This window comes from Schistocerca americana, chromosome 5 (genome assembly GCF_021461395.2).
Source record: "Schistocerca americana isolate TAMUIC-IGC-003095 chromosome 5, iqSchAmer2.1, whole genome shotgun sequence".
In the NCBI taxonomy this organism is placed as follows: Eukaryota; Metazoa; Arthropoda; class Insecta; order Orthoptera; family Acrididae; genus Schistocerca; species Schistocerca americana.
In genome coordinates, this window is record NC_060123.1 from 145,320,484 (window position 1) to 145,344,539 (window position 24,056).

Sequence of the window (24,056 nt, forward strand, 5' to 3'; positions counted from 1 at the left end):
TAATATAAACTTTTACATCTTCTCTGGCTAAAGTACATTGTATTGTTAGACTAGAAGCTACAATTTATAACTATGGAGTGGACTGTGTATATTTAACTGTGTGGAGAACTGCAGAAATGCTACGAATAGCATTAAAAAAAAGGTGCTACGCTGTACTCTCTGCCAGTCACTTCCAGGTAGCTAACAAAATAGCTGCTGTACTGTATGTGTGTGTTTTAGAGCTTGCCTGTTGTGAGCCGTAAGAACACATGAAAGTTGACTGGTGTGCAAGTAAACATTTCAGAGAGTGAAAAATGAGAAAAGCTCATAAACTATGTTCTGCCTGCCCATAATTTTTGTCAACTGCATATAAACTATGTGGAGAGTAATAATGTAGACTCCAAAAAAGATGACATAAATATTATTCAGAAATGTTATATTGAAGGTGGAGAAACATATTTTTTTCTCAATCGAGGACAATGTTCTCCACAATACTGTCAAATGTGTCAAACTATTAAGGATTTTGAGTATAAAATGCATTTATGGCACTACTGTTGTAACTTAATTGTTCTATAGCAGAAGAAAAGTACACATGGCCCACATACTGACTCTACTGATATAACTTGCAGTTTAAGAAGAACTTGTCAACAAGCTTAGCTTGATCTTTGTACAACACAATGCTGTTAAGCTGGATACAGCCATTCTCATGCTTTAAATCAGAATACTTTTGTGCATGTCTCACAGTGTAATAACAATGTGGAATTATGTCTCATAAATAATAATAATAATAATACTTGGAAGTACAGTAAGTTGCACAATTGGGAATTATATATTGTAATTTTTAATGATATTAATTTTATTACTCTTGTGTATACACACTTATTGATATGTGACTATTCTTCTTTCATCATAACCATTTGCCATAAGGCAAATAATTGTTTTTTTTTATGCACATTAAATTTTGTGTGTATATAATCACATTCATGCGCAGCTACACAGACATTCAGTTCAATGCTCATATGAATTTTATGTCGCGTTTTAAATTCCACCACGTGATTAAATGCTTTTCTTACTATTGGATGACAGGCATATTATGTCCAAGACAAAATATTTAGCACTGCATACATTTCATATTGTTGAAAAACATTGCTTTTTTGAATGCACAGTTCATGTATTCTCACAGTCCAGTAGTTTTAGTGCTGTACCACTGAACACTGTCACTACTGAGACAGTAACACGACTGCTGCTGCTGCATCTGGTGTTGATACCTCTGCTGGAGAAAAACATTGTTGTCCACCATCTGTGGGTTGTATTATGTGGTGAGTTGGCCTTTGATGCATGGCAGATTTTCACGCAAGTGCTTCCACTTTGTTTGATTGAACCAAACATTTCTGCATTGTTATATACTCTCTAGTTCAACTACAGTGGCAAAATTTCCTTCACTTTACAACTGTGGTCACAAGCTTTTTTGTCATCAGACTACCGGTTTCTGTCTACAATGACCATCTTCATATCTAATCAAAATATCCATGGGTGTACTGCCGGTCTACAGTGTCCAACGGGCACAATATTTCGGCGATCATACATGTCACCATCATCAGGTGAACAGACGGACTGAGCTCCTGTGAACGTGCCGGCACGGAGATCCATACGCTATGGGTGCTCAGAGGGAACTGGGTTCGGTCGCGGCGGCGGCTGATTTAAATACCCTCCGCCCGCGGCGCGCTCCCTCCACAGTCCGCGCCTCGTGCCACGGTCGCGCGGTGGAACAGATTGCGACAGCATCTGAGATGACGTCGGAGTGATGGCTCTGTCCGCCGTGGTCGTCACAACTATACGTTTGCTCGATTTACTCTTGATTAACCCAATCGCTGGTTCCCAAGCCTTGCTAAGATTATAGCCACAGTCACTGTTTATGAGGTCTTCATTGGTGCGAATTTCGATGGCCTCTCTAACAATGCTGTCCCAGTAGCTCGACGTCTGTACCAGATACTGGGACAGCGTTGTTAGAGAGGCCATTGAAATTCGCACCAATGATGACCTCATAAACAAATTTACAAATGGTTCAAATGGCTCTGAGCACTATGGGACTTAACATCTGAGGTCATCAGTCCCCTAGAACTTAGAACTACTTAAACATAACTAACCTAAGGACACCACACACATCCATGCCCGAGGCAGGATTCGAACCTGCGACCATTGTGGTCGCGTGGTTCCAGACTGAAGCGCCTAGAACCGCTCGGCCACACCAGCCGGCACACAAATTTACAGTGGAGGCATGGAATCATATTGAGTATATAGGACAATAGTTTTTTGATGTGGTATTTCCTGATCTGGCCTGATTAATAACAAAAGAAAATACTAGATTAATGCCTTTGGTGAACTAAAGAAGATTTTCAAAACTAAATTATAGTGTCTGAAAAAGAGAAGTTACAATCATTGTGTAATACTAGTTTTGACTAAAGGCAGTGAGACAAGGAATTTAAATGCAAAAAGCATCCTAAAACTTAGAGTTTCTTGGCAAGTAATGGAGAGAGGCATGCTGGGAATTGCAAAAAGGGAAAGGACAACAAGCAAATTGATCAGGAAACAGATGGAGTGGAAGAAACAACTATTGAAAATGAAAAGAAGTGGGCAGAACATCTATCCAGATGATTGGATGGTCGGTGGGCCAACAAATTCTTTGCTGGATTCCCAGAGATAAAGAAAAAAGATTGAGATGATGTTGTAATTGAAGATTGGTAGATGACCTTCAATGACACGCATGGGCAACAAGGATTCTAACTGGTAAAGACTCTGACGCATGGAAAAGTCTAAAGAGGCTTTTATCTAACAGTGAAAGTGTAATGTAATTTATGATACAGGCATATTCCGCCCATGAACCATGGACTTTGCTGTTGGTGGGGAGGCTTGCATGCCTCAGCAATACAGAAAGCCGTACCATAGGTGCAACCACAATGGAGGGGTATCTGTTGAGAGGCCAGACAAATATGTGGTTCCTGAAGAGGGGCAGCAGCCTTTTCATTAGTCGCAGGGGCAACAGTTTGGATGATTGACTGGTCTGGCCTTGTAACATGAACCAAAATAGCCTTCCTGTGTTGGTACTGTGAATGGCTGAAAGCAAGGGAAACTACAGCCATAATTCTTCCCGAGGGCATGCAGCTGTACTGTATTGTGAAGTGATGATAGCATCCTCGTGGGGAAAATATTCTGAAGGTACAACAGTCCTCCATTCGGATCTCTGAGCAGGAACTACTCAGGAGGACATTGTTATCAGGAGAAACAAAACTGGCATTCTACGGAACAGAGCGTGGTATGTCAGATCCTTAACTGGGCAGGCAGGTTAGAAAATTTAAAAACAGAAATGGGTAGGTTAAATTTAGAGGTGGTGGGAGTCAAAGAAGTTCAGTGGCAGGAGGAACAGGACTTCTGGTCAAGTGAATACAGGGTTATAAATACAAAATTAAATAAGGGTAATGCAGGAGTAGGTCTAATAATGAGTAAAAAAATAGGAACGTTGAAAGCTACTACGAGCAGCATAGTGAATGCATTATTGGAGCCAAGATAAAAACAAAGATCACATCCACCACAGCCAACTAGCTCCAGGGATGAGGAGGAGATTGAGGAAATGTATGATGAGATAAAAGAAATTATTCAGATGGTTAAGGGAACTGAAAATTTAATAGTCATGGGGGACTGGAATTCCATTGTAGGAAAAGGAAGAGAAGAAAAAGTAGTAGGTGAATATAGACTGGGGGAAAGGAATGAAAAAGGGAGCTGTCTGATAGAATTTTGCACACAGCATAATTTAATCATTGCTAAAACTTGGTTTAAAAATCATGAGAGAATATTATATACATTGAGGAGACCGGGAGACGCCAGAAAATTTCAGATATATTATATAATGGTTAGACAGAGATTTTGGAACCAGATTTTAAAAAGTAAGACATTTCCGGGGGCAGATGTGGACTCTGACCACAGTTTATTGGTTATGAACTGCAGATTAAAACAGAAGAAACTGCAAAAAGGCAGGAATTTAAGAATATGGGACCTGGAGAAACTGAAAGAACCAGAGCTTGTAGAGGCTTTCAGAGGAAGTATTAGGGACGATCCACAAGAACAGGGAAAAGGAATACAATTGAGCAAGAATGCGTAGCTTTCAGAGATGAAACAGTGAAGGCAGCAGAGGATCAAGTAAGTAAAAAGACAAGGGCTAGTAGAAATCCTCGGGTAGTACGAGAGATATTGAATTGAATTTAATCGAGGAAAGGAGAAAATATAAAAATGCAATAAATGAAGCAGGTGAAAGGAAATACAAACATCTAAAAGATGAGATTGACAGGAAGTGCAAAATGGCTAGGCAGTAATGGCTAGACGACAAATGTAAGGATGTAGAAACATACCTCACTGGGGCTAAGACAGATACTGCCTACAGGAAAATTAAAGAGACATTTGGAGAAAAGAGAACCACCTGCATGAATATCAAGAGCTCAGATGGAAAACAAGTCCTAAGCAAAGAAGGGAAAGCAGTAGAGGAGCTATACAATGGAAATGTACTTGCGGGCAATGTTATGGAAAGGGAAGAGGATTTAGATGAAGATGAGAAGGGAGGTATGATACTGTGTGAAGAATCTGAGAAAGCATTGAAAGAATTAAGTCAAAACAAGGCCCTGGGAGGAGACAACATTCCGTTAGAGCTACTGATAGGCTTGGGAGAGCCGGCCATGACAAAACTCTTCCATCTCGTGAGCAAGAAGTATGAGACAGGCAAAATGCCCTCAGGTTGCAAGTAGAGTATAATAATTCCAATTTCAAAGAAAGAAGGTGCTGACAGGTGTAAAAATTACCGAACTGCCTGCGTAATAAGTCACAGCTGCAAAATAGTAACATGAATCCTTTACAGAAGAATGGAAAAACTGATAGAAGCCAACCTTGGGGAAGATCAGTTTGAGTTCTGGAGAAATGCAGGAACAAGCGAGGCAATATGGCTTCTCACAGAAATTGGGTTAAGGAAAGGCAAACCTAAGTTTATAACATTTGTAGACTTAGAGAAAGCTTTTGACAATATTGATTGGAATATTCTCTTTCAAATTCTAAAAGTGGCAGGGGCAAAATGCAGGGAGCGAAAGGCTATTTACAATTTGTACAGAAACCAGATGGTGGATATAAGAGTGGAGGAGCATGAAAGGGAAGCAGTGATTGAGAAGGGAGTGAGACAGGATTGTAGCCTATCCCTGATGTTATTCAATCTGTATATTGAGCAACCAGTAAAGGAAACAAAAGAAAAATCTGGAGTAGGAAGTAAAGTCCAGGGGGAAGAAGTAAAAACTTTGAGGTTTGCCAGTGACATCGTAACTCTGTCAGAGACAGCAAAGGACTTGGAAGAACAGTTGAATGAAATGGACAGTGTCTTGAAAGGAGTATATAAGATGAACATCAACAAAAGCAAAGCGAGGCTAATGGGAAGTAGTCGAATTAAATCAGGTGATGCTGAGGGGATTAGATTAGGAAACGGGACACTTTAAGTAGTAAATGAGTTTTGCTATTTGGCAAGCAAAATAACTGATGATGGTCGAAGTAGGGAGGATATGAAATGTACACCGGCAATGGCAAGAAAAGTGTTTCTGAAGAACAGAAACTTGTTAACATAGAGTATAGATTTAAGTATCAGGAAGTATTTTCTGAAAGTATTTGTATGGAGTGTAGCCATGTATGGAAGTGAAACATAGATGATAAACAATTTAGACAAGAAGGCAAAAGAAACTTATGAAATGTGGTGCTACAGAAGAATGTTGAAGATTAGATGGGTAGTTCACATAACTAATGAGAAAGTGCTGAATAGAATTGGGGAGAAGAGAAATTTGTGGTACAACCTGACTAAAAGAAGGGATCAGTTGGTAGGACACATTCTGAGGCATCAAGGGATCACCAAGTTAGTAAAGGAGGGAAGTGTGGGGAATAAAAGTTGTAGAACGAGACCAAGAGATGAATACATGAAACAGATTCAGAGGGATGTAAGTCGCAGTAGTTATTCAGAGATGAAGAGGCTTGCACAGGATAGAGTAGCATGGAGAGGTGCTGCATCAAACCAGTATTTGGACTGAAGACCATAACAACAACAACAACAACAACAGGAATATTGCATATTTGTCATTTTGAGCCTTCATTTAGTTATGTCTCTATTTTTGGGACATGATTATTAAAATCTTTGAGTAAATGCATACACATGGGAGGGGGGAGAGACATTATTGTATTATTAAAGTGCCTCGTACATGTATGTTTCATGTATTATTTCCTCTTTTCGTTTAATAAAAATGTTATTGTATGCAGTGAAGGAATGCTAACACTGATAAAATTTCTTGTTTCAGAGTGGTGTGAATTCTGACAGCGGTCTTACCAATCGAGCTGCAATGTTTGATGGTATTAGTGAGTAAGTACTTTGTTGTTATATTGCCTTACAATCAACTGACACATCATCAGTTTCTCAATCAGTGTTCCCTTTTACTGGCAGATAAGTGCTTATAAACATTCTCAATTGGACCAGTAACTGTGCTCTACAAATACTCGTATTTCTACATTATTTTTATAAATGTGATGCATTTTTTTACCATATTATCTAGGACAGCTGTGACCAAATTTAAACACCAAGCCCTTGGGTATTGTGTTGTTATTATCACAATAATATTCATTATAAAACAGTAGCAGTGCACTTGACAACTTCCTTCGAAATGCCAACTTTCCTCAGCTGCATGTGTGGGAACAGTGTCTCTTTAAACCTTCTTCTCTGGAGTTTGCTGTTTGTACATCATGTCTTCTTCATCAAGATTTATTTCGTTTATCTTCAGCTTTTTCCATTTTCCCATTTTCATCATGAACATTTGTTCTGCTTCCACTAAATTTCCTACAGCACATAACCACACTCGTACTGTTCACAATACCTTTGCTGTAAACCATTTTGATTCAGGAAAAATTTTGGTAGATGTTATCCCTTCCATGAGTAGGAAGCAGATCACAGCATGTGGTTTGCACGTGGTGGGATTTCATACCTGACGTCTCTTACATAGCTGGATACTGCAATGTGAGTGTACATACTACTGTGTTCCTGCAGTGATTGCTCTGATGAAGAGATCACCCCCCCCCCCCCCATCCCCCCGACACACACACGTGTTGCCAACCCTCGAGAAATGACAGTCTGTTATGGTCACAGTACACGTATTTTCTGAACACGCTTTGTATTGTTTCTTTTATATACCTTCCTTTAACCCCCTATATCTCCTCATGAATCTCCTGTTTGTGTGCCTCTGACATCAGATCAACATTTCATGGACTTACATACTAGCTTCTGGCCCAAGGCTACACCCGCATACACATCTGTCAAATATATTTCACTCTGGCAGCTGTCTGATTGCCCACTGTTTTCAACCGTGCGACTTCAGAGAGGATGTTAAATGTATCTGAGGTATTCAGCCATATGGCGTAATCTTTGGCCTGTAACACACTGGCAAAATTATGGCTTTTTGCAGTGCTCATTCTTGCGGCTTGGTTGACACATTGAACAACACACACGAGAGAGATTGCACTTCATACTTTTATAGTATTCAAAGCCAACTAGTTATGGGAAAGAAGTACCAACAGATTGTTTGACATTTGTGCGTGTAACACCTTCTTGTCATCACCCCCCACACCAAGTTCTAGTAGAGGTATGTTACTCCCACAGTATTTTTATACAAATAATGAGTCATGTTCATGTATATACCAAATATGATCCAAATTCCTGAGTTATGCTTTATTGTCAATCTTTTCACTCCATTACTCACCCATAGGGGTGTCTTACTGCAACAGCAAATTTTCCAGACAGCAAGTGATACATGTGCCAAGTTCGGTAGTGTTGAATTATGTGCATATTCTGCAGATTCACTAGTTCAGAACTGAATATCAGTCACAGTTACAGTGAAAACAAAATGTTTACATGCTCATCTGTCATTTATACTTCATCAAGAACAATGTGAATCAACACACACAGTTTCTGATTTTTTTATCAGCATATTGATTGAGGATAGATTTTGAGATGTCCTATCAAGTTGATGATCACCTTTTTTGAGATTAATATTTCGACTGCTGATTTAGAAGTCTTCTTCAGCAATAGCAATAGCTAGAATTGAAGTAGATGTTGTGTCAGCTATCTATGCCAGTTATCAAAATATTGTGGACAAAACAGCAATTTTAAATTCTGTTGGAAACAGAAAAACATATCATTAAACAAATACGCTGTTTACTCTGATAACCCTTGTCTCTCACGTAACGATCATAGTTCACAGAAGACATTCATGACTAAATGACAATCAGGCAATCAATCTAAGTTTAATATTTAAAATTGGTATATTCACTGTACAGCCTTTACACTACTTGAGAAGCACATTGCCTATCGCTGCACTATATAACATGTGCATGTTGTTAATAACATTGTGTATTAGATATTTATGTTAGGAAGCCCTGCACAACTCACTAACTGCTGAATAAGAAACAGAAAGCACTCTCACCTGTAAAAAACTGAAATTAGTGTGTTTTGTTGTTAAGTCACACTTCACACATTTTGTATCTTGACTCTATTTGAACATTAGACTGGTTGAATTGAAAATATGGCTAAATAATTATTAGATATTGAAGAAAATAAATGATGTAGTTGTTACTCACAGTTATGGCAATAGTTTTTAAAAATATGTGGTATCATACATGTCAACAGCGTTTAGTAACTATAGCAGGGCTACCAATCATTACGTGTAGTAGATGTTTATCATTGTGTCTGTTATCTCTGCTTATGCCCTTTACATCACACAATTTTCTGCTGCTGCTTCACCCTCTCTTGTCTGTGTGTTGACAGCATTCTCTTCTTTGACTTTTACTGGCATCCACCTTATGCTCCTTCCTCTGTAGGCCTTGATTCTGTCTTGTATCATGTCCTATCTCCCATCAGGCAAATGCAGCAACAATCCCTCATCCCTGTATACACAAAATCTGTATTTGAGGAAAGAGGAATGCCATATTTGCTGTTTTGTAGTTTTGTTTTTGTCATTTACAGTGCTGAAGAATGCGAGAACCTATATGTTACTAATAGGTTGCTTATTTTCCTTCAGGTTCAATGTGAATGACACTCTTCTTTACCCAGAAATTTCTGAGTGGTAAGTTGCCTCTTTTTCTTTTTCGTTTTTTGCTGATGTATTTGTTTTGAGTCTATTAATATAATGTATAATTGTATAATATCTTCTTTTACTTTTACCCATAATTAATCACATACATAAAAATTTCCATTTCCTCATTTAATTTTATACACTGAATAACTACTGTCGTAATTTTCCCAAGTGCCATTGCTGACCGGTTATTCAGAATATCATCCCTGAAACATAGCTTATTGTGGTTGGTTTGATTATTATAACAAAATTAAGATTTGAGAGATTTTAATACACTCACAAATTTATTAAATATGTTGTTCATTGGTGTAATTGCACCAAATACTGCAAGCAAATCAGGACATCATACACCACAGTTAACTCCAGTGTCTCTTCTCCTGGCCATTTAAATGGACAGTAGCAGCAAAAATGGGCCCACCTAATAAGGAATCACAGACAAAGATATCAAAACATGCTGACGTTAAATTATCATGAAACCAAAGTGATAGAGAATATACAGAGAGGCTGTGGGACATTATCCAGTGCCTCCCGCAGTGCTTGCTGTACTGTTTGCTGCCGTGTATCTGGAAGTCTTTCTGCAGTCATTCTGAAAGCGAGAGAGTTTGTGACCTATCAAAAGCCTTTGACTGTGGCGTGAACCACAACATTCTTTTAAGTAAATGAGGATATTATGGTTTCACCGGCAAGCAGCAAAACGGTTTGAGTCTTATCTAATTAACAGGAAACAAAGGGTGTCATTGTGAAATACCTGTGCAGTAAGCAGTCAGTCTTCATCTGATTGGGAATTAATTATATGTGATATTCCTAATGGTTCCATTTTGGGTATGTTGCTTTTTTTGTGTACATTAATGACCTCTCGTCTGTTACATTACCAGATGCTAAGTTTGTTTTGTATGCAGATGATAGAAACATTGAAATAAGTAACAAGTCAAGTACAGATTTAGAAATAGTTGCTAATCAAATTTTCATTGGTATTAATAAATGGTTCAAAGCTAATTCTCTGTCATTAAACTTTGAAAAGACCCATTATATGCAGTTCAGAACCTATAAGAGATTTCCTTCCAGCATGTATATAGCATATGAAGACATGCTGATTAGAGAGCTTGACATTGTTAAATTTCTGGGATTACAACTCGATAATAAATTCAGTTGGGAAGGTCATACCACAGAATTGCTGAAGTGCTCAAACAAGTCTGTGTTTGCAGTGAGAGTGATGTCAGATGTATGGGATATAAATATAAAAACAAATTTTGCATACTTTGTTTACTTTCATTATATTATGTCAGTGATCATATTCTGGGGTAACTAATCAAACTGAGCAAAAGTATTTAGCGTGCAAAAAGAATCATTTGTGGTGTAAATTCAAGAACATCAAATAGAAACCTTTTCAAGGAACTTTCTATTCTAACCACTGCTTCCCATTACATTTATTCCTTAATGAAATTTGTTGCAAGTAATCTATCTCTGTTTCCAACCAATAGCTCAATACATAGTATCAATACTACAATAAGAACAATCTACATAAAGACTTAAAATCACTTACCTTGGTCCAAAATGGGCTCCAATATTTAAGAACACACATTTTTAATAAATTGCCAGCAACCATAAAAAAACTTGGTTTCAGATAAAGCACGGTTTAAAAAGAGTTTGAAAGACTTTTCGATAGGCAACTCCTTCTACTCTATAGATAAATATCTTAACAGGGACTGATAGACCAGCCTAAATAAAAATGTCTGTTAGATTTCAGTTTTGACAACACTTCATCACAACAGTCAAGATTAGGTATTTTGTGCATGATAAATTTATTAAAAGTGAATAACAATGTTCCATTCTGACAGTGTAGGCACCTATTTTGACAATCTGCTGACAAATGATCAGAGTAGTAAGTATTATATTCAAATGTTTTGTGTTATTTATATTATACTTTTGACGTGTTCCACATCCGTGGGAATCATCTCATTTTTTGGATCTATGGAACAAAAAGTGAATCTAATCAAATCTAATCTTATCATTTTGTAAGCCACAGAAGAACCAAATTCCTTTTTGGAATTGTGCCTGCTGTGTGCTCAGAACATAAATGCACACATTATCTGGAAAAAGGTTGAAAATTGGTGTACATATTTTTGCATTTATGTTCTGTAACTGTGCTGTGTTTTGTGCACATTGATGTATTTGTTTGCATGTGTAATAAAGCTTGTTTCATCAGAGTCCATGCCATAGACCTTAAAGGCCAGTTCACACTGTCCATCACAGCACATCAAAACATTCCACAATACATTTCAAATGGTGGCATCTACACTGGCCATCACCTCAAATCATGGCAAATCTCCAGTAAACGACGTCGACTTTATCCCGAGCGTCTCTCCGACCTTAAAAATCAGATTTCTGAACTACTAAGCTCCGGCGTCATTGAACCCTCTGCCAGTAGCTGGTTTATGCCCATACATTTGACACCCAAGAAAGACGGGTCCTGGCACATGGGCGGAGACTACCGTCAACTAAACGCACGAACAATTATGGACACCTACCCCAAACCCAACATTGCCGACTTTACCAGTTCCCTCGCAGGTGTGACCACGTTCTCTGTCATTGATTGTAAACGTGCCTACCACCAGATCCCCATTGCACCTGAAGACATCGAGAAGACAGCAATCACCATCCCGATCGGGTTATTTAAGTTTTGATTCATGCCCTTCGGTCTGAAAAACGCAACCCAGACCTGGCAATGCTTCATCAACGAAGTGCTATTCGACCTAAAATTCTGCTTTGCATATCTTGATGACATTCTTGTGTTCAGCTCCTCCGTTGAGGACAACATTCAACATGTGCAAACTGTTATGAACACTCTCGCGGCAGCAGGCATCGAGACCAACCAGGACAAATTGCAGCTACATCAACCCGTTGTCACTTTTCTTGGTTTTCGTGTCTCTGCCGACGGCATTTCACCGCCCCCTGAGAAAGTACAAACAATACTAAATCTACCCAGACCTTCGTCATTTAAAGAGCTCCGGCACTTTCTTGGGACGGTTAATTATTATCGCTGACATCTACCTCGGGCTGCAGAGATTCGGGCTCCACTTACGGATGCCTTGGCAGGCACCAACACTTCTGGATCTCGGCCCGTCCCATGGACCTCTGCTATGACTGACTCTCACAGCCCTCAAAAATCTTCTTGCCGAGGCCTGCACCATCGTGCATCCTCATCTCAATGCGCAGCTTTTGATCACCATAGACGCGAGCGATACTGCCATTGTCGCTGTCCTTAGCCAGACAATTGATGGTCAAACTTCGCCTCTGCAGTTCTTCTCGCGCAAGCTCACCAATGCACAACGGAAATATTCCGCATTTGACAGGGAGTTGCTAGCGGGCTACGAAGCAATCAAGCATTTTAAGACTGACGTTGAGGGATGTCCTTTCTATGGTTTAAAGAACCACAAACCTCTGGCTGCAGCGATTACAAACCCGCCAGCTGACCAGCCTCCTCGCCGCTTCAGATACATAGACTTCGTATCTCAGTTCACCACCAATGTCAGACACGTAAAGGGTGCTGACAATATAGTTGCTGATTTCCTTTCACGATTCAACGCCGTCCATTCGCTGTTAGACCTCTCTGAACTGCCCCTTTATACCAACCACGCTCTGTCGAGCTGTCTTCAACACATTGCATAATTTAGCCCACCCTGGTGTTTGTGCGTCCACCCGCCTCGTAGCGGAGCACTTTGTGTGGAGAAATGTCAACAAGGACTGCCAGCAATGGGCACTCTACTGCGTCGCGTGCCAATGCTGCAAAGTACACAAGCACACTTCACCCCCCTTCGGTGCCTTTTCGATCCCTCCTGGGCGTTTCCAGCATATTCATATTGACATTGTCGGCCCTCTCTCCCCCTCTAACGGCTTTCGTTATGTTCTCTTGTCTATTGACCGAACAACTTGCTGGGTCGAGGCTATCCCCCTCCCCAATATTACAGCAGAAACTGTTGCTTGAGCTTTCGTCGAGTCATGGGTATCGCGTTTTGGATGTCCAGCTATCATCACAAGTGACCAGGGCAGACAATTTGAGTTGGCTCTGTTCAACGAGATTTGTAACATTTGCGGCATCCGGTGCATCCATACCACAGCATTTCACCCACAAAGTAACGGGCTAGTTGAGCGCTGGTACCGCACTTTCAAGGCGGCTCTTCGATGCCATGACTCTCTATGGATGGAGGCCCTTCCCCTTGTGCTACTCGGCATTCGTGCGATCTATAAGGAAGACCTCAAAGGCACAATAGCCGAGTTCGGAGATGGCCAGAACGTTGTTCTCCCTGGCGACTTGTGAGCCCTTCCACTTCTCTCCCTCAGTCTGACTTACCTTCCTTCGTGGACCATGTCAAACGCCACTTCATCGACCTCCATATCCCTCCGCCTGCCAGCCATTCCCGCCCTAAGGTTCACATCCCGAAATCTCTGGACAATTGTGAGTATGTCATGCTCCGAGATGACACTGTCCGTGCTCCCCTCCAACCTCCATATACCAGCCCGTACCGAGTTCTCCGGCACTCAGCCAATACGTATGACATCCAGATGCAAGATTCAGCTGTTACAGTCTCACTCAACAGACTTAAGCCTGCTCATGTCAAGCCTTCTTCTACCCCCCTTCAGGCCATGACCACGCCACTCACTGTCGTTGCTCAGGATGCTCCGACCACTCCCTCCATGTCGGACTTACACACTCGATCATGTGACTTCCAGCTCCAATTGTCGAGCTCTTGTCTGACCTCGCCTCCTATGCCGGTCTCACACACTCCGTTGAGTGACTTCCAGCTCCAGTCGTCGAGCTCTCCTCCGACCTCGCCATCTACTCCGGTCTCACGCTCTCCATCAAGTGACCACATGCTCCCCACGTCGAGCTTACCTACGATCACGCCCTTGCCGCTGGGCCCTTTGCCGGTCCCTTCAACGTCTCCACCGTCGCCTGCCTCGCCCTGTCAAGGTTTCTCACGCCCCCCCCCCCCCCCCCCCATCTTGAACGTGCCCTCACTCGTGGTGGTTGTGCCTGTCCCCTTGGACATAATCCACGACATCTCAATAGTACTGCACAATTATACACTGTTTGTCATGTGTTTCTCTTCATCCAGTGCTCATGACACAACCTCTGCCATACCCTACCACCTGGTGAAATGTGTTCCCCTCCCGCCCGACGTCGACCTGGACATACTTCTTGTGTTCGCCACGCTCACCGGAGACATCGTCGTCATCGCTCCGTTCCACCCGCGAGCCGCTGGCCTACCTGTCACCGCATGACCAGCACACCCAGTACGATGCCCGGCTCACTTCAACGACTTCCAGGTTTGGTGGCAGAACCTTCCTTCACGACATCTACCCACACAGCTCCCCGACGACACTGTCGAGCTGACCGTGGTCAGGCTCCCGCGGACGCTGTAGTCACCCCCACCCCCGTGGCCTCTCAAGAGTACTGTGGGCGGGGGGGGGGGGGGGGGGGGGGGGGCGCGTTATGTAGCGCCAATGAAATCGACCCCAACATCGATATGCATTCATCTTTGGACTCTAAATATTATCTTTGTCTGTTCCGCCATGTTCAGATCAGTTCTTTGTGATCCTTGTATGTGTTAAGGTTAATAAATGAACTACTGCTAAATGGAGGTGGTTTGGTGCAACCAACCCGGTAATCCTCCTCAAGCTGAAAGATTGTGTATGCCAGTGTTTATCCTTCATTGTCAGGGGTAATTTCACTTCTGGCTTTAATTGCTAAACATTGACAGCTGGACTTACCTTGTAATTATTTGTCACTTATCTGCCTCAGTCCTACATCACACCCCTTTCTATGGACTTCCAAAACATGGTGGAGGGTTGTTCAGTTTGCTTCACTCAGGTCATGTCTTTGCCTCTCCTATGGCATTCTGTGTTTTTGCTCAGAACTATGTACACAAATTGTCAATGATAAGCACTGAGTAAATGTGGCATGTTTGTCTCTGTTGTAGTGCATGCAACATTTAATACCACATTTCACACATGCAGGTGAGCAACCGGTAGGATGTTCCAGATAATTAGGATGAAACACTTAGCTTTGGTTTCAGTCCAATCTCATTTGTCATAACACCCTGACAGGTCATGTCTAATAGGTCCACGTGCTGATAACTTCAAGGATGTGGGAAGAATAAAATAATACATAGATGAAAAGAAATAGGTGCATAAACTGCTTCAACAATCTCAAACTACAGTACATAATGTAAGTTCAAATAAGTACTACATACAGATGGACAATTTATTTTCAGGTGGGTATCTGCATCATTAGTTCATTTTTTTGTATGCCATTTTTTAGTAAGTAGGTGCATAAGAATTTGTCACAATATTTTTACTGTATTCACTGTAAAAATATAATCCTGCATGTCCTTAATGCATCATTGTAGACATAAAAATATTGTAAATGGCAGAGATAATAGATCAGATATATTCAGTAGCTTGGGATTATTATTTTCAGTAATGTCCACACTTATCCTAATATATATTAACTTTACGATTTGGTGGGCAGAGTACTTGTGCATATAATACTCGTTAAATGGTAAAGGTCACTGGATAGAATGGAGTGGATTGTCGAAAGATTTCCACAATGTATTTCAAATGGTGGCATTCACACAGGTTGTTAACAGAACGCAATGGAACATCTGCGTTTATCAGGAAGAATGTTTTCAGGTTGACATTAATGGAGGGGTAGTGACACCACCTACTAAAATATGAGTTTAAGGCCCCTGCACACCCACCAGTTTATTCACCAACCAACCGACCAATTTTGTGGCAGTGTACCCATATCCTGGATGACTGCATTCAGTGATTACAGCACTGCACCCTGTTGTTGTGATTTGTTTATCTCAAATTCATTGAGACTACATTGTGTGAGATCGCATTCGGTTTTACACAGAAAGAAAAACTGGGCTTTGCCTTGGTTGTTTTAGAGGTAACACAGCCAAAAATATGCTAAGAGAAGGGTGTGGGCAAAAAAGTGGCTAATGAAAAGAAAGAAATTCACCCACTCTCTGTTACTTAAGGTGCTGGGAGCTAATGATTTTCGCAATCATCTAAGAATGGATGAAGCATGCATTTAGGAGCTGCTGAACGCCATCAAACCATTTGTAATGAAAAAGAATACAACCATGAGAGAGTCTGTAAGCTGTGAGGAAAGGCTATTAGCTACATTACAGTTTCTAGCCACTGGCAGAAGGTAAAAGAACCTCATATTCAGCACTGTTGTATCCCAATTCTTGTTATCAAAAATGAGTCCTGAAACCTGCAATGTGACTTATAGTTGTCTGAGGAAACACATCATGGTAAAGCACAGTAACTAAAACAAAATATGTTCATGAAAACTTTATTAATTTATTTATGTATGTAGCATAAAAGATGCCTCTGCTAGTTCAAGAAATTCATATCAGATTAGAAGAAGACTACTAATGGTGGTGGTGCACATCATCCAATAAATAAAATAGATAAATAAAACATGAAGCATTTAGCAACTGTTGCAACTGTAAAAATAAAAAATCCCCAAACTTTGCTCTTCATCTCAGAAGGGCTGGACATAGGCTGAACTTTTTCAATGCTTATAACAATGAAGCTAGTATATTTTATGAATAAACGTCCTTCGTATATTTAGATTTTACTTCTGATATGTATTGGAAATGAAATCTGAGATCTAATCAGTTTGTATTTCAGTATTTAGATTTAATTACTGACAAGTACTAGAAATAAAACCTAAAAACTGAATTACAGAAGACTGAGAGAATTTTACTCATATATATATATATATATATATATATATATGTGGTCTTTAAATATGTCTGCTTGTGTCTGTATATGTGTGGATGGATATGTGTGTATGTGCGAGTGTATACCCGTCCTTTTTTCCCCCTAAGGTAAGTCTTTCCGCTCCCGGGATTGGAATGACTCCTTACCCTCTCCCTTAAAACCCACATCCTTTCGTCTTTCCCTCTCCTTCCCTCTTTCCTGATGAGGCAACAGTTTGTTGCGAAAGCTTAAATTTTGTGTGTATGTATGTGTTTGTTTGTGTTTCTATCGGCCTGCCAGCGCTTTCGTATGGTAAGTCACATCATCTTTGTTTTTAAATATATTTTTCCCACATGGAATGTTTCCCTCTATTTTTTTATATATATATATATATATATATATATATATATATATATATATATATATATATATATATATATATATATATTTTCCGCGTGAAATGTTTGTTTCCCTCTATTATATATATATATATATAAACCCACCAACAAGCAACAGTACCTCCATTATGACAGCTGCCACCCATTCCACATCAAACGGTCCCTTCCCTACAGCCTAGGTCTTTGTGGCAAACGAATCTGCTCCAGTCCAGAATCCCTGAACCATTACACCAACAACCTGACAACAGCTTTCGCATCTCGCAACTACCCTCCCGACCTGGTACAGAAGCAAATAACCAGAGCCACTTCCTCATCCCCTCGAACCCAGGATCCCCCACAGAAGAACCACAAAAGTGCCCCACTTGTGACAGGATACTTTCCGGGACTGGATCAGACTCTGAATGTGGCTCTCCAGCAGGGATACGACTTCCTCAAATCCTGCCCTGAAATGAGATCCATCCTTCATGAAATCCTCCCCACTCCACCAAGAGTGTCTTTCCGCCGTCCACCTAACCTTCGTAACCTGTTAGTTCATCCCTATGAAATCCCCAAACCACTCTCCCTACCCTCTGGCTCCTATCCTTGTAACCGCCCCCGGTGTAAAACCTGTCCCATGCACCCTCCCACCACCACCTACTCCAGTCCTGTAACCCGGAGGGTGTACACGATCAAAGGCAGAGCCACGTGTGAGAGCACCCACGTGATCTACCAACTGACCTGCCTACACTGTGACGCATTCTATGTGGGAATGACCAGTAACAAACTGTCCATTCGCATGAATGGACACAGGCAGACAGTGTTTGTTGGTAATGAGGATCACCCTGTGGCTAAACATGCCTTGGTGCACGGCCAGCACATCTTGGCACAGTGTTACACCGTCCGGGTTATCTGGATACTTCCCACTAACACCAACCTATCCGAACTCTGGAGATGGGAACTTGCTCTTCAATATATCCTCTCTTCCCGTTATCCACCAGGCCTCAATCTCCGCTAATTTCAAGTTGCCGCCACTCATACCTCACCTGTCATTCAACAACATCTTTGCCTCTGCACTTCTGCCTCGACTGACATCTCTGCCCAAACTCTTTGTCTTCAAATATGTCTGCTTGTGTCTGTATATGTGTGGATGGATATGTGTGTGTGTGCGAGTGTATACCCGTCCTTTTTTCCCCCTAAGGTAAGTCTTTCCGCTCCCGGGATTGGAATGACTCCTTACCCTCTCCCTTAAAACCCACATCCTTTCGTCTTTCCCTCTCCTTCCCTCTTTCCTGATGAGGCAACAGTTTGTTGCGATATATATATATATATATATATATATATACACACACACACACACACACACACACACACACACACACACACACACACACACACACACACACACACACACACATTGGAGAATGTATGTGTCACTGTCACTGTACAAGTTTTTAGAGCTTTTTGCCGTTCCATTCACATATTGAGCATGGAAAGAATGATCATTTAAATGCCTCTTGTGTGCTGTAATTAATCTAAAAATGCCTCTTTATGCACTCAATTAATCTAATCTTGTCCTCAAGATCCCTACTGGAGTGGTAAAAAGGGGGGTAACACCATATTACCACATTCATCATTTACAGTTTATTTTAGAAACACTCGGTGTAAGCATTCATGGGATAGTTTACTTTTATCTTCAAGCACAAGCCTCAGTTCTTTCCTCGGCTTCTTGATACTCTCCCATAGGTCGAACAAGCCTGTGACCATTCATGTAGCCCTTCTTAGTACCTGTTCAGTATACTTCGTTAGTTCTATTTGGTATGGGTCCCATACACTTGAGCACTAATCTAGGGTGGGCTGCACTTGTGATTTTTAAACAATCTCCTTTGTAGACTGATTGCATTTTCCTAGTGTTCTATCAATAAACCAAAGTCTGCCACCTTCTTGACTATGACTGAAGCTATGTGATTGTTTCGTTTCATATCCTTACATAGGGTTAACCCAGACATTTGTATGAGTTGACTGATCCCAGCTGTGACTCATTAAGTTTTTAATCCAAGGATAATACATTTTTCCATATTGAGAACAGCACAATTTTACATTTCTCAATGTTTAAAGGAAGTTACCAGTCTTTGCACAACTTTGAAACCTTAACAAATAAGACTGACTGTGTTGCTTCTTTCAGACAGTACTTCATTATAGTTAACTGCATAATCTGAGAGATTACTATTAATATTGTTCACAAGGTCATTAATATACAACAGGTGCAGCAAGGGTCTGTACACAATTCCTTGGGGCACACAAAAAGATACTTCTACATCTGCCAGTGACTGTCCATCCTAGATAACTTGCTGAATCCTTCCTACCAAAATATCCTTAATCTAGTCACAAACATTGCTTGATACCCTGTACAATCATACTTTTGATAATAAGCATATATGTGGCACTGAGTCAAATGCTTGTTTGAAATCTATAAATATTGCATCTACCTGAGTGCCTTGATCCACAGCTTTCTGTATGTCATATGAAAAAAGTATGAGCTTTTTTTTCACATGAACAATGTTTTTGGAATGGAGCAGATCATTCTGTTTGAGATATCTTATTACGTGAAATCAGTGCTTTCTTCCCAACTGCTGGGCAGGTTTTTTCTTTGGGGGACCTACAGTAGATTAAATTGAAAGAGAGGTTAACTCAGCCACAAATTTGGTATAGAACCAAGTAAGGATACAATCACACCCTTGAACTTTGTTTAACTTTTGTGATTTCAGCTGTTTTTCAGTTCCACAAACACTGGTATCTATTTCACTCATTTTTTCAGTGGTACGAGAATTACATTGGGGCAATACTCCTGGATTTTCCTTTGGAAAGGAACATTTGAAAATGGAGTTAAACATTTCTGATTTTACTTTGCTACCCTCAGGTTCAGTTGCTGTCTCATCCATGAGTGATTACATACAAACTCTGTTGCCACTAACAGCCTTTAGATATGACCAGAATTTCTTTGGGTTTTGTGAAAGATCTTTTGACAATATTCTGCTACAACAGTCACTGAAAGCTTCATGAATAGCCCTCTTGACAGCCAAATGAGTTTCATTCAACATCTCACTCTATAGCATTTTGCTTTGTTTTATGCACATTATGTGATAGAATCTGTTTCATTGTGAGTTTCTTTGCAGTGACTGTTTACCATGGAGGGCACCTCCCATCACATAATGCCCTGCTGCGTACATATCTATCCTGTGGATGATCAATAATTATTATTTTGAACATGAGCCACAGATCCTGTGTATGCTGCTGCCTTTAGCTACACGTTTCAGATTCCTCACTGATCTATGAGACTACTGCTTCTTTATCTGGTTTACCAAACAGATAAATATTTCTCCTTGTTTTAGTCATTCTGTGTACTTTGTTACAACTGCCTCAGTGTCACTGATACCAGTTTTAATGGGGACATCCTCAAAGAGATCAGGTCTATTTGTTCCCATTAGATCTAATATATTTCCATTGTGAGTAGGGTACCAATCTATCTGTTGTAGGCAGTTTTCAGAAAAAGCATTCAGTAATGTTTCACAGGATGTCTTGCCACACCCATCACTCATAAAACTGTATCTTAACTAATTGTTGAATGATTAAAGTATACTCAGATGATTACAGTACGTTTGGGGAACTTTTGTACAAGTGCACTGAGTTATTCTCTAAAGTTTTTTGGGCTGTCTCTATTAGTTAACAAAAAGATCCAGTTATAAATTTATGCCATAATTCTGAGTCTTCATGTTTCAGTCCGCTTTCTGTACCTAGTATATGTGAACTTCACCACTTTTCAGGAGCACTTTAAACTCTGGCACTTTGTTGTGAGTGCTGTGGAAATTAATACGAGGATTTTAATACTCTCACTTGTAGGAGATTGTTGAATCTTGAACTGATACTTCTGTGTCTCCTATTAATATTGTTATCTGAACTGGATGGAGAGTTGCCTGATCTACCTTAGTAGCAGTCTCTGGTGTGCAGTGCACACCTAACCCATTTAGGGGGCTATCATAGGCACTACAGGTTGTCTGTTGTTTGCTGTGGCAGTAGCTTTTTTATGGGGTGAGCTGGGGGCGGGGGGGGGGGGGGGCAGTTCCAATTGTGGTCTGACTGGCACTCACTGACCGCTGTAGCTAACTGTGTGGCTTGTACAAGGTGGGCAAGTGACATTGCTTGCGCAGGGGGGGGGGGGGGGGCAGTTCCAATTGTGGTCTGACTGGCACTCACTGACCGCTGTAGCTAACTGTGTGGCTTGTACAAGGTGGGCAAGTGACATTGCTTGCGCAAGACTGTTCTGCGAAACATGGAAGGCCTTGTCCATCTCCAAAGTCCACTTCAGTAAATGCTTCATTTTAGTGTTGTGGCAGACAAGTACATCCGTTAGATGTGCTTCAAAAGCCACTTTGTCTGGTAAATGGTGGCCTACCAGCCACCATAGTTTTTGTTAATTTTTCGGACATGGCAGCTCTTGCAGCAAAGCCACTTTTTTTGCTAGCAGAAAGGTTCCATCATGTGAAACTCTATAACCAAAAAAGGTCACTTCACTTGTAAACCCGCCCGTGCATTTGTCGTCGTTCAGTACCACACTGTAATCTTGTAACCAATCCACACTTCAGCCACATGCCTGAAATGATTGTGCATCAGCAGAGAATACCAAAACGTTATTGAGATATGCAAAACAAAATGGCAGTGCCTGCAGCACTTTTTCAATAAACTGTTTGCAATGTCTGAGCCACATTTTTAATCTGAACGTTATTCATCCCAACTTGAAATTGCCAAAATTTGTGATCACTGCTGTCTTGTGAACATCCATAAGTACTACAGGCATCTGGTTATAGGCCTTTCAGCAATCCAGAGTAAAAACTGTTGTGCCAGCCAATGCATTTGTGAATTTTTGAATATGTAGAATAGAATATTTGTCTGGAATTCCCCAGGCATTTTTACCACAAGGATGCCAAATACTATCTCTCTTCCAAGCCAAATGTAGTGGGGATGCCCAGGGACTGTCTGACCACCATATGATACTGGGATGCAAAATCTCTCCACAAACTGTTTTAATTTCCAGGATTTTATCTGGTGCAGTTCCAAGGACAGGCCATGCGGCTGACAGTCCTGGGATCATACTGTGCAAACTGACTTTGCTGCTTCTGGCTTCATTTATGAGCTGGGCCTGTGACAGATCCACTGACAGCACAAAATGTATAAGGAAATCTGCTTCTAAGATAGGTGGGGAAATGTCGGCCACTACCAAAACCCACTTCATACAAGTAGTGAAACCGATGTTGATTATCAACTCCTTATGACCACTAGAATTATGCACAGCTAACAGCTACAGTGGCTCAATGCTGTAATGTCTGGTGTGTAGTGATCAGCTGAGGACTGGCTTTGGAACCAGTCTCCATCAGAAATACTAATCCAGATCATCTGTCTGCATTGTGCAGCCAGTGCGATGTTCTCACACATTTCTGTTGAACCGCCGATTGATATGAGGGCAGGTGGTTCTGCGTTCTCTATGGGTATGTTATTACTACACTGTGGTCCAGGAACTACTGTTAGGCAATTTTCATATACCATTGGCACAACTTGGAGTTTCTGTGGTCCATAGCACCTATTGCAGACTGTTCTAGCCATTTTGGTAATCACATGGCATTGTTCATTTTGTAGCATGCAGCTGAAACCTTCTATGAGACCAACATATGGCCAATTGTGTATCTTGAGCTTGGATGCAGTCCTAAGGTGGTAGATGAGTAGAACTTGGTGCCCATGGCCACTTGCCTGAACCCATCCAAAGCTCCAATACCTGCGATTGGTTGGCCATCTTTTTCCAGCATGATTTGTAAATCTTGAAGAGATCTGGTCCTACTTGGAGTCTGACAAAATGACACCACCACGCAACAATGTATATGTTCTTCTGATGGGACCAATGCCTAACTGCTACATGCAGCATCAGTATCCACTGTTGCTACAGCCACTGCTGAGTTTGATGTGCTGTGTGGGCGATCGGCTACCTGTGACAATTTATCCAAGGGCTGCCCCTTTTGCATCAGTGTTAAATACACCCGTGAAGGCAGTTATTGTTGCCAGATGTGGAGTAGCAACTGTGTGAAGATCACACTAACTTCCACCATTGCCCATAAGTGTCATCAGAGTTCCAATGGGTTCTTGTCATGTCTTTACTCATGATACGACACCTACTTGAACTTTTGTTTTGATGGCTTGGTGCAACAAGTGATCGATGCAGTCTTGAGTGCATGGTAGGTCTAAATTACTGACTGCCAGTGTAAACTGCTCCTGGCCCTCCGTGATGTTCTGTTAGGTGAAATTAGGGCACACAACACAGGGGTGTGTTTGTGGCATGGAAGATATGTCCAGAGCTGGAAAGTTAGTTGTGCCTGGGCTGTCATCACTCGTTCTTGTATAACCTTCCAGTACTTCAATCTCCCTTTATAACAGCTGAATCTCTTTGCCAGTTCTGAACAACAATTTTGCCACATCTTCCACGACTATGAAAAAATAATGCAAAATGCGACTATACCTTTCTGTTCATGAACTGTTTTCGTCTCGGGCTTTATATAAGCAAATTACAATACCCACATATTAGATATCTCTACTTTATTGAAACAGAAAGCAACTAAGAACAAAAACTCAGTCAATGAACAGTTATAATTCACTGTTTGCATACTCCAAAAGTATACATCACACTTTACTT

The 24,056-nt window shown here is 40.9% G+C and overlaps 1 protein-coding gene across 2 annotated transcripts in view; it reads left to right on the plus strand.

Annotated features, from left to right (window-relative positions):
* LOC124615375 (xaa-Pro dipeptidase) overlaps positions 1 to 24,056 on the plus strand; it is an 885,418-nt gene that overhangs the window by 797,773 nt on the left and 63,589 nt on the right. For both annotated transcript variants that reach the window (XM_047143201.1, XM_047143200.1), the window contains exons 5-6: positions 6,348 to 6,409; positions 9,114 to 9,158. In XM_047143201.1, the coding sequence (XP_046999157.1) occupies positions 6,348 to 6,409; positions 9,114 to 9,158 (107 nt within the window). The remainder of the gene's footprint in view (positions 1 to 6,347; positions 6,410 to 9,113; positions 9,159 to 24,056) is intronic.